Below are 16,385 nucleotides of genomic sequence, written 5' to 3' on the forward strand. Positions count from 1 at the left end.
CTCAATGGCAGTAAGTCTATTTAACCTCTTTGTTACTGCCGCTGGTTGTGTGTATGTGTGTGTGTGTGTGTGTGTGTGTGTGTGTGCGTGCGTGCGTGCTTGCGTGCACGCGTGCGTGTGTGTGTGTGTGGGAAAGTCAATGTGCATGCCAGAGATGAAACAGATGTCCAGTTCTGTGCATGTGTATGTGTCTGTGTGTGTATGTGTGTGTGCAGTTACCCTTTTGTATTTGCTGACTCAGTCTGGTTTCCCCTCCAAAAGTAAATAACCTTGGCCCACCAAGCTGTCATGTGGGCCCCCTGTGGCCTCGTCCCAACATCTGAAGATGGCAAGAAATTCTCTGCTCTCTCTCTTCCGAACGCCACATCACCACACACACTGAGTACATCATCAGAGCGCTCGCTCACTGCAAAGAACTTCGAAAAGCCTCCTTCTGATGCAAAACTGCCTTGTGTACATGTTTGTATTTTTTGCCATCATATTTAATAAAGCTCCTTCAGCTTGCTGTGCCATGTTTCCATCATCTGCAGCAGTGTGTTCTTCAACCAGTGGCCGGGTTGAAGAACACAGGATCATCTGTTGAACTGTTTGTATGGTGTGTGATTGCAGTGGCTGCATTGCATTGGTTTTCATAACAAAGCATAACAATAGCAAATGAAAACATCTCACAGACAGAAGCACAATATTTAGCTCTTTAGCACCGTGCCAGCGGTTTTTGTCCAGCCAAAGCAAAGCAACCTGAAATTTAAGAGGTGCACTAAATTGGCAAATTATTTGAGGATCTAATCTACAATAAATCACTCAACTTTTTGTATTTGCCTATAGCTCCTTTGCTGATGTAGTTTTGTTATATATTATGAAGCTATACAGTGCGCTGTCAGCATGTGGAAACCTGTGAGCCTCTCCAGTCCTCAATTGTCCGTCAAGTCCAACTATTCTCTTTCATTCTCAATCTTTCTTATTTATTATGATCTCTCTGTCTCACTCTCTCTCCATCTTTCTCCTCTCCCCTCTCTCTACCTACATCTATCTTTCTATGTATCAGCTTATATACTGTATATCATTGTCAGTTTATCTCTATAGTTCCAGTATATACTTCTCGCTTCAAGGAGTCTCTTACCCCTCTTGTTTTGCTTTCCTCTCTCCCTTGCACTCTTTCTCTGTCTATCTGTCTCTGTTCTCTCTCTCTCTCTCTCTCTCTCTCTCTCTCTCTCTCTCTCTCTCTCTCTCTCTCTCTCTCTCTCTCCCCCAAGCCGTCCCCTGTAGGTTAATCCCTCCGGTTTCAAATAGAGATAACCATGGCAACAGGCCACGGCTTTCGAGCTTTGAATCTGCAGGACAAAGGCATTGATCAGGATGAAATAGTGTCAGGTTTAAGCACAAAACACACAGTGTACACACATTTCTGCACATTTGTATGAAGGCAGAGAATCCACGACCCTAGATATCAGCTAGTGTAGGAGCACTGAAATAGATATTTTATTAAGTCTAACAAATGCTTTAAGATGTACTTAAAATGATGAAGCACAAACATGAAGAATATGAACAATGTTTTTTAAAGCAAATTAAAGTAAAATAGTTGCTCTGAATGATTCAGTAAGATCTAAGATACTTATCTTCGCCAATAGAACTGCTCAATTGCTTATCATATCATCTGTCGAGGAAAGTAGGTATGAATATGCTTAAACTGAGCATCCACTCATTCACAGCCACTCGCACAGAGAGACATACTTGACCTTCGTGGCTAAACCATCCCGTGACAGATGAAGAGAGAAAGGCATCATAGAAAAGGTCTGTTATTGAAGTGTAAAACAGTATTTCCCTCCTCCAGAACTTTACACTCAAGGCCGGCAGAAGGAGTGGGTGGACACGCACTGCTTAACTCTCCATAATACAGCAACTCAACCAGTTGGGGCAACTTTCATAGGTGCTGCAAGTGTTATATGCCCTTGGATGATGAGACAGCCTCATTTTTAGGCTTTCGTTGCAGTACAATTAACGTGAGGTTCCATGGCCTTATCCTTAAAGCCCCTCAATTACACTCTGAGCCTGATTTTCCTTGCTTGCTCTCTGGAGGAATTGTTCAAAAATCCACTAATGTTCAAATGTAGAGTGTATTAGATGTAGAGAAGGATTTTTGTATTTAACATTGATGCAGTGCTGAAATATGAAATTGAGCTCAAGCTATTATAATTGACCTGTAGTATTTGTAAACGGTGTTTCCCCACATGTATGTCAGCATGCATTCATGTATTAGATGACTACATACTAAATCCCAGGAATGAAATGCATTTTACATCACTGTGAGGCAGCATGAGTCTGGTGTCTGAGCCAGTGTTTTATGTTTTAATCACTGCAGTGCCCAGAGCACAAACTTACTCCTCCCCTGCACTTCCGAGAACTTTTTTTTAATTTTGTAGTTCCCCTTTAATTTGTTTTCTCTCCAGCAATGGCTCTTAAATTCATTTCCCAATAATACGTCTGAGGACAAGCCACATGCCATTAGCAGAGCGAAAAGAAGTCTGAAATATAAAAAAAATGCACTCACTAAGTTTGTCTAAAATATGTTTTTATTAATTTCCTCTTCCTTTATCCGAGAAAGTGCTTCCTAAATGATAATCCAGTAATCCAGCAGGACCCCTGCTTTATTGCATTTCCTTCATAAAATGCTCAAATTTAGAGGAGCATTCAAGGAGTTATTCAGGGAAAGTAGAAGAGAGGAGAAAAAGGCCACAAGGGAAAATTATTGGACTTTTTAAAAGTCACATAATGCAGGGTTACTATGAAGCCTACATTGTCATCATCATTGAAAGTGATGTCAGCTTCAAACAGATTTAAAATCAATGTAGACTGATGATGAAACAAACTGGTTAATAAGCACATATTATTGTAGCTTTGTTAGAAAATATTTTATTTCCATGTAAGGGAATCAAATAAACAACATGTTTTGTTTTGTTTTGTTTGTTTTTATTTGAGAGTTAAAGAAACACAAAAAAAATGACTCAGAAATGGTAGATGTACAGTAACCTCTGCCACCACCATATGAATGTGTTGGAATGGATGTAAATGTAGGTTAATTTTACCTTCAACACTAATCATTCATATTCACGTTTGTCTCTGTAAACACTTCTCTGGTAGTCATATATGTTTTTTACCTTGCTGTTTAATTCCATTGAGCATATAATTGATCTAATTTTGGCCTAAAGGATTTGTGAATGTTAGAAATAATGGTTAACTACCTTAGATTTTGCTGAAACAATTTACATATGATCCCATATGATATTTATCTAATGTATTTACACAATCACTGGGACTGGTTTAAAAAAATTAATTTGTCTGTGCTGATGATGTGGAACTTCTGGTTACGTTTTAACCACTGTTCTCTGTGGGAATAATGGATACATACAGTATATGCTCAAGGATCTTTACAGTGAACCCCACTGGACATCATGATACTCCTACCTCCCTTTCTTCTTCTCCATACCATGCCTGTATTTTCCTTCAAGCAACATATCTCATATGTCTCAAACTTGTTCCTATTTGAGGGAAAATGACCTTGAGGAGATTTGTTAATGCCCAGGAAAGGGACTGCTGAACATGTGTGATTGTTTCACATTTGTATGTTTAGAAGCTGAAAACTGCAGATTATTTTGTAATTGCTCATCTTGACCTTAGATATCCTAGTGCAGCTGGTTAGCTAAATCACATGATGTTCCCATTCCAACACAACAATACACAGAGGTGTAAGAGGTTACAGCACAAGGTGCCATCTGCTCATTAGGTACCCTTGTTGTTGGTATTTACAGTATTTGATAGTGTTAGTATGTTTTTTCCATTTTGAGACACATTTGTTTGCTCCGCACAGTTTTTGAAACATTAATCAGTGCTCTCACTCTTTTTTTTTTTTTTTTACTGTTTTGCATTACCAAGCTTAAAAAAAACTTATGTGGAAAGGAGTCTTAGCAAGTGTTTCACTCTTGCTATTTGTGTTACTGTGGCTTCTTTTCACTGCTTGTTGCATCCACAAGGAGAAATCTTTCTCAATATCGAAGTGAACTCTGCTTCACAACCCAGCTCCTGGTGCTGTGACCAACCACACTGACTGTTTATTCTCTCTCCCTGGGTTCTCTTTGGACACAGGCCCTGAGTACACTGCAACTTTCCCGACTTACGGTTACACATCAACATCGGAAGCACATCAACCGAAACAGAATTATGCTTGTAATGTGGTTATTGTTGGGTTATTGCATCAGTCCATCCGCTGGTTCCCCCAAAACACAGTAATCACCAGAGTACTACACTGAAGGTGCATTAACTGATTGGAACTGCACACTTTCAGTGTGTACTTCGTCCGACTTGGAACCCACAATCAGGACAACCAAAAGCACATTTAGGTATAAATGCTGTCTGTCCAGCTCTCTTATTGTTGCTTTTATCTTTCTCTATGTCTTGGTCTTTCCAAAACACATTTTACTGCTCAGAATGGAGACCAGAATGATGAGGGTGTGCCTAAAAAACATTACCCATGTCATGTACCTTCTGGAGAAAGAAAAAATGCAGCATGGTGGAGACATATTCTTGAACTCTGCTTTGCCCTAAAAACCTGATCAAACGGTTCATAGTTACAATTTTCAGTGAGATATTTTAGCTTTTTTTGTGAATGGAAAAATATACTTGTGCAATATTTTATATTTCCATACTCACACTGATATCTTGTATAAGTAGTCCAGACATTTTATCCGACCTTGGTTGTACTTTTCTACTTATTCATTTAATTTTTAATTTATAATCAAGCCATTTCTCAGACAAGCATTTAAACAAGATTTACATGTAAATGGGCAATTTACAAAAAAACTTCTATGCTACATCTTAAATTAAATCATATTATAAATCATATTTAACTGAAATGTAACTTTTAATCTAACTGGTATGACTATATAAACATGCGCTTCATATAAACTATAACTGTATTGAAGATGATTTGGAGCACCATTCCTTTGTCTTCCTCACATATTCATCTAGTTCATTTAATATCTATTCTACTCTCCTCTTTCCCTTCTTCTTGATTATCTCAAGGAAGCACAACACTGCTGTGTGTCCTTTTATTTATTTGGTTTTGTACGTGCGTGTGTGTGTGTGTGTGTGTGTGTGTGTGTGTGTGTGTGTGTGTGTGTGTGTGTGTGTGTGTGTGTGTGTGTGTGTGTGTGTGTGTGTGTGTAGCTGCCATCATTAAACGAGTCCTGGACTAAATTCGGCCTCACTCTGATGATGCAACATCAAATACAGACTCACAAACACACACACACTAACACTCTCGGCTCTCCTGCTCTCTCCTTCTGTATCTTGTCTCTCTCTTCCTGCCTCCCTCCTCCCCCTCTCTGTCTGTCTCAGCAGTGTGCGAACATGCAGGGGCGTTGTCTGTGTTCACATACTCCTTGATTCCAGACTCTAATCATTTTGAGCGAGTACATCCCTGAAGACTGCTCTCTCCTCAGGCAGACACTACGCCATCAGACTCACAAGGCGTTGACTGACACCGAGTCATATTTACTGTACATAAGAGATTTGTTTCAAAATCTCTCTGCTCGTGAACTTTCATGTCTACTCGTTGATTTTGTGGTCTTCTTTAATATATATAATCTCCAGACATTACATTGTTGTTCAAAGTTTATCATAAAAACCCTTTAAAAGAATCCCTTGAATGATTCTTGAAACAACACCCGAGGTTATTTTATTTATGTCCTGTTTTAGAATTATTGTTTTAAAAATTCATCCACCTCATCATCTAAAGATTGTTTGGCATATGGGTAAAAGTTTAGTAAATATTACTGAAAGTGATGGGACAATATGTTGAAAATTAATTGCAGTTATTCATTCATTCATTCATTCATTCATCACCAATACTCGCTTCGCCCTTTGTCGCGGGGTGCTGGAGCCTATCCCAGCTGACTGGGGCGTGAAGCAGGTTACACTCCGGGCGTGACGCCAGTGCACCGCGGAGCCATACGTAAACAGACAACCATGCACGCACACAATCACACATGGGAGGAAGCCAGTGAACCCATGCAGACACGGGGACAACATGGAAACTCCACACAGAGTGGGACTCAAACCGCCTTGCTGTGCGGTGACAGCTCTACACACTGCGCCACCATGCCGTCCAATTGTAGTTATTTGTTAAATAAAAATCAGACATATAAAGACTGGAGTTTGGATTTAATTTCACAACTAAATTGATGTTTTCCCGATTGCTTAGTGGGGAGTGAATATTTGCCAGATACCATCACTGTAATGCACATAGACATTTAAAGTAATGTTTATAATATATTATTATTATCATTAATAGTAGTAGGCGCAGCAGTATACTATCATTGTTGTTAATTCTTGGTTGTTTCTGATACTTAAGACAAACACTATAAATAAAACACATGTTCTGCACACACATTGATGGGATTCAAACACCAGTTAAAGAACTAGCCAGGACACTTTGTTGCCAGTGAGTTTTGCATCTATCCAGCCTTTGCTGCTACTTTCTGTCGCGCGCGCGCTTGTGTGTGTGTGTGCGTGTGTGTGTGTGTGTGTGTGTGTGTGTGTGTGTGTGTGTGTGTGTGTGTGTGTAAGCCTGTCTTCCAGATCATCTGTCTGCATTCCAGGTCATTAGACTGGCCAACAGCTGAGTCCCATTAGTCTTTATTACAGAATTCAGCGCTACAGACGAGGAGAGAGAAAAGAAAGCTTCAGAGGGAGGAATGTGTGTGTTGTGTATGCAGTGTATGGCTTTAAGGAGTTAAGGATCTTGATGCAAGTTTGTAGAATGCTGTTTGTATGCATTTTGCTTGTATACAGCATCCATGGGTTACGGCAGAGCCTTGGTATGATCAGTTGCCTTGAGTCTTAACCATATAATGTCAGGAAATTGTTTTATGTCTGCATACATAAGCATGTGTTTTATATTTTGTAGAATATCGTATAACTCATCAAATGTTCACTTCCCAACATGGACATTTAGTCAGCCAAAATTGTAATGATTAAGTGAGGACCAAAGTCTTGATGTCTCACAGTTTTTTAAAGAAAAGAAAAAAGAAAGAAACTGTAAAAAAAAAAAGAAAAAGAAAAGGGATTTTTAACGAGTTGCGATTCTACTTTTGGGTTAGCTGCTGAAAAGCTTTCAAGGTCAACCCATAAGGAAGTAACAACAACCACAGAACCAAACACAGAAACCTCATTTCTAATCAACTCATAATTTGTGTTTTAGTGGCCATTATGTCACACAAAATAAAAATAAACAGCAGCTTAAACAACAAAAATTAGCATTAAAAAGAATAGAAGGTTTTAATGCAGTATGATTGTGCATTTTTCAACCTGTAACATCTATATGTTTTTAACACTCATGCCTAAATGGGGCACCTTCATGCTTGCTTGATTCACCCATCGAGTGTTTTCTCTGTATGTCCGCTCCCATCCTGTCTCCCTTGCTGTGCTTCTGTCATCTACTGCTGTCTGACCCTCCCTGATGGTTTCAGTCTCTCAGGATTGGGTGATTGATTTCAGCTCTGGATGGCTGGCAGACAAGCAACCTGCAAACTGGTGTTCAACAGGAGACTGCACTCGGCTCTCACTCAGTGATGAATTACCGACCTTTTAATACACACTGTTGAGAAAATTTGAGTGAGAGGAAAGAAGAAAAGAAGAGATGTAAAATATAGAGAACTGGAAATAAGTAGAAGCAAACACCCAAATGAACTGGTGATGAGGAATATGTACATGTCTGACCGGAAAACGAGAGAGAGAGAGCGTGTGTGCGTGCGTGCGTGCGTTCGTGCGTGCGTTCGTGTGTGCGTTCGTGCGTTCATTCTTGCGTGCGTGCGTTCGTGCGTGTGTGTCACCCTCATGTTGAAAAGCCTCTCATTGCTGTAAATGAGTCATGTGGAGTGTTAAGATGTAGGCCAAAGGGATAAAAAATATTCTACCATCACAATATTGAAGTAAATGTGGAAAAAGTCACTCTCTCACACACTCAAGTGTGTTGCTACTTTTTTGAATAGTCAGGGTTTTTTGCCACTTCACAGACACTGGAGAACCACTGAATGGAAAACATATTTTTCAGCGTTTGAATATTTTTTTTGTATGTCATCATTTGAAATGCTTCTAACCTCAGTTTAAGTGATACTTGTGCGTCAATGGAATTAAATAATAGTTGGCTAAGCCATGGGCCAATTTGATGTTTTCTTGGAAATTGGTATATGACAACAGTGTAGCACTGCAGATTAAACCCACTTGTCTGGAGACATTCGACACATAAATACACTCTAAAAATAATACCCACCCTTGGTTCCTCTTTTGCAGAACAGTGCATGTATTCACAAGCTACATTACAGTGGGCTTTAGGTGAAACAAAGTGTTGTACATTGATTATACTGATAACAAGAGACAGAGAAAAGGTGTGTATTGGAGGTGGGTGCCATGTTTGCTGCTTGTGGAGTCTGAAATGACCAGAGAAGGAATGATGAAATAATCAGTCTCCAATGTTGATCCCACTGAGTATGGAGTCATTGTAAAGATGGATAAATGTATATATACCGTATCTCCATTGCAAATGAAAACAAAGATTTCAGGGTTCAAGGTTCATAAACTATGGTATGTGTAATAATTATTGATCATGCTGGTAGAGAGCACTTAGACTCATAGATGATCTATTAGACTTGGCTTGAGGGAGGGGAAGATGACAGAATGTTAGAAAGGGAGAGAGGGAGAGTAAGAAAGACAGAGAGAGACAGAGACAGGGAGAGACAGAAATGTTGCAGTGATGGGTGGATGTAAGTGAGGAATTGAGACATGTAGGCTATGAAAAGGGACATATGAAACAATGTGAGACAAATGAACAAAGAGGCAACGGAAGGGAAAGAGAGGTGTGAGTGAAGAGATATGCTCTCAACGTATTTCAATCAGGAAACGTGAATAAAGTAAACATAATTGTTTTGTGAAGCAAATGATATGCGATGATTAGTCCATCAGAAATCTTTGCCACTTAGACTCGTGAAGGTGAATTTGATTGAAGGCCCTGTGCCCTGAGAAGCGAATACATCAAGACCAAACACCAGACCAAACACTGGTGGTGGTGGCTGATAACTCTGATGAGGTCAATGAAAGAATGAAGTTGAAGACAATGAACACATGAATTAAGATCTAGGGGTGCTGAACCATCACCAGAAATCAATTAATTCAGCATTCAGATAGTATTTCAGATAACGCATGAAGAAGAAAGGATGAGAGGAGGATTGAAAACAAGAAAGCATGGCATTAAAGATAGAAAGGAGCTGGGCTGACAGAGAGCAAAGCAGAGGCACGAATAGATGGTTTAAAAGAAAAAAAATATGAGCAAGATAATGTAGGGACAAAGTTAAAAGCAAGGCAGTGAATTCAACACAGTGAATTGAAAAGTGTCTTTACAAAAGCACTCTGATAATTGTTTTCAAAGCATGACTTTTTTTCTTGTTGTTCCATCTATTTTTAATACCTACTCATTCCTAAAGGTTGCTCAAAGCTGTGTTGTGTCAAGCCTGAAGTGAGGAGTAGCTATTTGAGATGCAAACAGGGCTGGAAAGAAGTGTGCCAGTCAGCTGTTCTCAAACCAAATCCATACATCGGGCAAACAGAAGCAATGGCCGGGCCTCTCTTTACCCTTTAGTTCACCAGCAGGTGCTGCTATATTGCAAAGTAACCTAGAAGTAGGGCGATAACAGGTATGATGGCAGAATTGCAACAGTGATACAGCACTGAGGTTCAATGGGGCTGAAAACACAGGCTGACTGGCTGGCAGACAGACTCCAGTCATGGACAGGCACAGTTGGTGTGAAGTTGTTGCCAGCTGAAGCCAGATGTTACAGGGAGGAGGGCCAGAGAGAGATAGATGGATAAATAGAGAGAAAATGAGTAATTCGCCTCATGCAGAGTGAGAAATCACTGAGAAGTAACTTATTCCACACAGCAACTCCAAGCAAAGTCAAGCAGAGTTCATTCACATTCTCCTAAGCACTTTTATTCACTTCCCAGAAGTATCAGTGTAAATAACTGGCTCTACAGCTTACTGTATCTAGGGACAGTGAAGTGATGTTTCATGTGATTCCACTTACCCACCACTGTTGATTTTGTGCCCATTTCACTCATCTTTTCCCTAGATTGAGACATTATAAATGATACACAGAAAAGTAAGCTATTAATCATGATAGGTGATGTGTTCGTCTCCATCACATGAATATACTGTATATTCTCTTTTTTTTTTTTACAGACCCCAACCCATGTACAGTATTGCTATTGGTGGTTCCTCCAGTTGTACAAAATTGAGATCCTTTGTGTTTAGATGACCAAGTTGCATTGCGGATGACTACAGTCATATTTAATGAACTTGCACCAGAGCTGAGCCCCAGGTGAGCGCTGGTGCAAATTTATTTGAAAGACAGAAACTCAGACATTTGTAACATTTAAGAGTGAAACACAGTAATAAATGTGTTTGACTTACTATGTTGATTTCTCCCCTGACTTCAAACAACTTGATGGTGAAATTGTACTTTTATTAGCTCCAATCTTCTCAAATAGTTTCTCACTGCTGAATGTTCTACTGGGTATTCACAACAGCCTTAAAGTTCAGACTTTCTTTGTGAAGTATTCTTTACAGAAAGTTTGTGAAGCATCTGTATCAGCTGTACCTGGAGAATGAGCATACAACAGTTTCTCATTTTTTCAAATCTGGATTGTATAATTTCACTAATGACTATGCTGCATTTTGAGGAATAGTTTTGACTTTTGTAAAACTAAAATATTTTTATTTTATTAATATAAAATTTTAAATATATTTAGATATCACTATATAGTCCAGGGCACACATCATAATCCAACAAATCACTAAGTTAAGTTTTTAAGGTTAAACTTCAATTTTTACCACGTTTATTATTTGATCATTTATTCATTCATCTTCTTGACCGCTTATTCTGCTTTCGCGGGTCCCAGGGGTTGCTGAAGCCCATCCCAGCTCACTTACAGGCAAAGAGATGGGGTACACTCTGAGCACGACGCCAGTGCGCTGCCAAGCTACACGAAAGACAAACAATTTTCAGATTTGATTCCTCTCTAGATCTGCCACAGGGGTATTTTTTTTACCCCCTGCTGCAACAGCATCACTGATTGAAAAATGCCATTTCTTTAACCAATTACTTTTATTTTAATTTTACACTTCATAGAATCAGTAAGACATGGAAAAAAAAACTGCCAACATCTAATTAAGAAATCAAAATTCAGGGATTTTTTAAAGTCAGCTTACTAAAATTACTGACTTAATTTAAAAAGGTCACCTGCCTTTTACGCTCATAAATTACCTGGGTTGCAAAAGTTTAAAGCTACATGAACATAATTTAAGTTTAATGAATTTTGGATTATAACATGTTTTAGGCTAATAAATGAACTGGGACAACAAAAGTTGTTTTTTTGTTTGTTTGCACAATCCAGCACACTCATGCACAGACCCTGTTTTCACCATTACCACTGAGCACTGCAAACAGGATGCACAGTAATTTAGTAGTAGACTGTGCAGGTGTATGTTGTCAACTATACGACTTCCAGATAAGCAATTTGATGCTGACCTGTAGTTTTTGAAATTCAGATCTTTGTATATTTGTCACCAGAAGCCTTTTTAGGATTCCCTGCTCCTCGTCCTCAGATGAGGAATCCCCATGAGGTGAAAAGTATGGCTCTCTGCTTTCTCCCTACTCGTTTTGTGGAGCATTCATCTGCTCTAGTTCATGTTTGTGTCTCGTGCCCTTCTTCCGGGGCCACCTGTGTCTCACTTTCTTGTTATTCCCAGTAGTCAATGTTTTCCTGCCATTTGTCTGTGTTTTTTCACTGTGTTTGAATCTCCATGTTTCATTCTTGTTCTTCTTCTGACCTGCTTATGTCCTCACTTTTTGTTGTTGTTATTTTGGATTCTACCTGATTTTAGACTTTTCAGAACTTTTCAAAGTTGTCTCTTGGCATAAACTTTATTGGCCTATTTTGACTGCGTCTCAGTTTTGTACATTTCCCAGCAAAATTGTTAATTAGTTAAAATTAAATCCCTGAACTGCACCCTGTCTCCTGTGTGTTTGTCATTTGTTGAACCTTAAATTAATATATAACATTTATTTTGAAATAGCCACAGTCCCCAAACTTTACCAGATGATTAATCAACCCATTCGTCAACTCATATCAGTAAAGTAAAAAAGAGATGGCTTTGGTCAAGGTTGATTTGGAATTCCCACTCTGAAACCTAATAGCTGGGCTACATAAAAGGAAAGGCCTTCATGGATAAATTCACACCGGAAATGAGCCACATGGGGCTGCCTTTTTATGGTTCCCAAACAACACAAACACAAATGGGCTTTTTTTCATGCCAATGATAATAAAATGTAACAACTTGACAGCATCACCATTTTGAGATCCACAGCAAAACACACATCGGTACAGTCAGTACAGATCCATTTTATTTTCCAGTACAGATGCTGGAACCAAATGTACCAACATTGTTCCCTTTCAGGGACTCATTGTCAGTACAGTATTTATTACTGCCGCTTGGATTGGTACGCACGAGATGTGTCTAAAACCAAGACAAGAAAGAAGGACTTTCTGGTATAATGTATCAGGGACTTTCCAGGAATACTAAGGCACTGAAAGTTTTTACCATCATTATGACATTGAGGAATATAAAGCTAGAGCAGTCATAAAGCAATAAAAACGACAGAAACAGTTACTGGATTTACTCCGGCATTCTAGGAAACTATGTATCTAGTTGATGAAATTAAAGAATAAAGACTTGTAATTATGTAGTTATTGATGATGAAATATGTATATAACTCTTCTTGTCTATCTCACATGGTCCCTTTCTGTCTGAATGATGCTCCCTATATTAAACCCTCTCCTGCATCCATCACTCTTTAATTGCCAGCACACAGACACATGCACACACAGGACTCAGTCTGCTAGCAATCTCTTTTCAAACAACTGCTGCTAAACAGAACAAAATAATTCAAATATACTAGTCTGTCTAAATGAGGGGCTCATCAGGAGGAAGTTCCCCTCATTCCCTTGCAAGAATTTAATGCAACTTTGTTCACATCTGTGTGTCCTGAGGGCTTTTCCGTATGGCTTTAGGGGATCTATGTGTGAGATCCACTGCATTTCCAATGAAACGCTTATTACTCACATAAGGACAGCATACAGCTTGAGTTTTGCTCTGGGATATACTATCATGAACAGGGAATATAGAAATGGAATGGCACTACCTTAACCTTTAATGTGTTTGCTGTTACAAAACCAGCATTTATTGGAGAGTTAAACCTTTTTATTCCCCTCTTTTCATTTTGAGCAGTTTTCAGACCTAAAATGAAAAAGTTTTGTTTACCACAAGGGCATTCTTTCAGTTTTTTCTGCATTTATCCTGCTTAAGTTTAGATAAATACAGCATCTGTTTGTCAACACACCTTAATTCTATTCATACAAATTGTTATGATTTTGTGGTTTTGTGCAGTTTAGTTATACATAATGAAGTGTATGAAGTGTTTATTGTGAGATCGAATGCCATTACCATGTTTTCAATGAAGCCTCTAAGACTGAACTCAATTATGCAATGTATTGCTAAGGCAACATATTGAGGTGATAACTGTTATCTCTGTCTCTTTCACTGTCCCTCCCAATAGCAACAGGAGCAAGACCCTACCAATCTTTACATCTCCAACCTGCCGCTGTCCATGGATGAGCAGGAGCTGGAGAACATGCTGAAGCCTTTTGGTCATGTCATTTCTACAAGGATACTGAGGGATGCCAGTGGCCTGAGCAGAGGAGTTGGATTTGCTAGGTATAAAGTGTGTGTGTGTGTGTGTGTGTGTGTGTCTGTGTGTGTGTGTGTGTGTGTGTGTGTGTGTGTGTGTGTGTGTGTGTGTGTGTGTGTGTGTGTGTGTGTGTGTGTGTGTGTGTGTGTGTGTGTGTGTGTGTGTGTGTGTGTGTGTGTGTGTGTGCACATTCAACTCAGTTACACTACGGAGTGTGCCACTGATTAGACTGCAGTCAGGCCTCCATTCAGGGTCACTGGCTAAGTGAAGAAAATTCAAGACACACACACACACACACACACATGCACACACACAGACTTGCACACACACATAAACATGCATGCTCATGTACCACACACACACACACACACAGTGGCTTTTGCTTGCCAAGCAGGCAATTAGTCATTGAGCTGTGATTGGGGGAGCAGAGCTGAATAAGGGCTGACAAAGAGGACATGACACACAGCAGATCAGACTGAATGGAGCTTTTAAACTGGGACAAAGAAGAGGAAAACCCATAGAAAACACTGACACACACACATACTTACCTCAGGCATTATATTCTGGCATTCATAGACAAATGAGCACAGCTGGGTAAACAAACAGGTGTTTAGTTGAACATATTTGCTTACTCACATATTACCATACTGTACATTCACATTATTTGAGAACTACAGTATGTATGGAATACTGAATGCTAACGTACGGAATGTTCTCTGGTAACAGTTCTGTCTTTCTCTCTCTCTCTCTCTGTCAGGATGGAGTCAACGGAGAAATGCGATGTAGTGATTCAAAATTTCAATGGGAAATTTTTGAAAACCCCTCCAGGCATGACAGGTAGGCATTGATCACCACTACAGCTGCTGTCCACTGGCTAAGCTGTGTATCAAGGTTAAAGCTGGGCCTTTTCATAGAGAGAGCAGGGACTTCTCTGCGGGTCAGGGTGCTCATACATGCTTATAGTATATACTGTATGCTCGTAAGCCTCCTACACTCACCAAAGTAACAGAACTCTAGCCACATTATTTTAGGCCTATTGTTGCTCAAATAATCGAAAAAGGCCTCACATTTATTTGTAGGGTCAGAACAAAAAGACTGTGTGAAATAACATATGGCGAAAAAAATTCTGAAATGTCCAATAACTGATTTGTATTTGATGTGAAGAGCGCTTGAGAAGTAATCTTTTTTGTATTTTGTATAATATACATTATTTCTTTTATTATGTATATTATTGGTGAAAAGACAGGGTGTCTCGTTATGTGTACATTATGATAAAATGAGTAACTTGCAATAATGTAGGTGGGTTTTGTTTGTAAAGTTTGTAAAGTATTACATAGGAATTTGATTTCAAACATCACAATTCAATTGTTATTTAATTTTAAGACCTCATTCTAAGCAAACAACTGGATTTATTTATAACAGATACTATAAAATGAGGCTTCGCGGCGCACTGACGTTTTTCCCACCTCATGCCCTAAGACGGCTGGGATAAGCTCCGGTTTCCCATGACCCGCTACGGTGGATAACCAGTTCGGAAGATGAAGATGTATATAAGATGAGGATTAGGGTTTGGAAAAGTCCAAAATCCAAAGATGTAGTTAAAAATATGTTTTTCTCTGTTTATCAGTTCTTTGGTGCTTTTTATTAAGGAAAAAACAGCTAGATACTGTGTCTTCAAGAACATACATTTATATCTTCCTTGACCTGTTACTGTATCACATATCAATGCAGTCTGCTCATGGATTGCAATACTAGCTAGCATGGATGACGACCATCACATCAATGTTGGGTTGCAGGGGTTTCCTGTTTTAACATGGGTTTGACTCACCAGGTTTTTTCAACAAATGCAGTTTGACATTCACTCTTTTTTTTTTTTTTAGTTAAGTGTGTTTTTTACTCCTTTTGGCCAATGTTTATATGTTTTTCTTTACTTTTTGTATTATTTATCATGGGATAAATTTGAAAAGTAGATGCTATTGTTTTTTACAATTATTATAGATGTTTTACAGCTATATAACCCCTCACTACACACTTTGCACACTTTTCTCAGGCAGGCTTTCGAATTTCCACACTTTTTTCTCTAGGGTTAACTACTGTCAAACTTCAAACCTTGGTAGAAAAATAAATCCAGTATTATTATTATGTGCGGATAATGTTGGTATCCAGTGTAATGTTATTTTTTCTCAGTTAAAGCAGACTCCATCCTTACAATGGTCTTATTGTGGACAGTTACAACCCTTTGTGCCATCCTCTGCTTCTCAAAATATAAATAAAAACTACATTTCATAGGACTTTCACAGGAGCTGAACAGAAATCAGCCTTGGTTTTAGACAGCAGACAAATGCATGACTATTTCTATTAATACCTTTACTGTTCAGCCATTTATTTTCATTAATAACCTACATGTTGTTTTCAGTCATGCAGTGTTGCATTTGTCTCAGTGTCATTGAAAGTAGTGATGTACAATTGTCATCTCTGCTCCTCTTCGTCTCTGTCCCCACCCTCAGATCACCTTGAACTGATTCAGCA

The 16,385-nt window shown here is 39.0% G+C and overlaps 1 protein-coding gene across 5 annotated transcripts in view; it reads left to right on the top strand.

The window, feature by feature from the left end:
* The window catches only part of LOC137602135 (RNA-binding motif, single-stranded-interacting protein 3-like), a 139,245-nt gene that overhangs the window by 85,008 nt on the left and 37,852 nt on the right, over positions 1-16,385 (top strand). For all 5 annotated transcript variants that reach the window (XM_068324749.1, XM_068324746.1, XM_068324748.1 and 2 more), the window contains 2 exons: positions 13,725-13,882; positions 14,614-14,693. In XM_068324749.1, coding sequence (XP_068180850.1) covers positions 13,725-13,882; positions 14,614-14,693 — 238 coding nt within the window. The remainder of the gene's footprint in view (positions 1-13,724; positions 13,883-14,613; positions 14,694-16,385) is intronic.

The sequence above is a fragment of the Antennarius striatus genome, chromosome 9, assembly GCF_040054535.1.
Source record: "Antennarius striatus isolate MH-2024 chromosome 9, ASM4005453v1, whole genome shotgun sequence".
Classification (NCBI taxonomy): Eukaryota; Metazoa; Chordata; class Actinopteri; order Lophiiformes; family Antennariidae; genus Antennarius; species Antennarius striatus.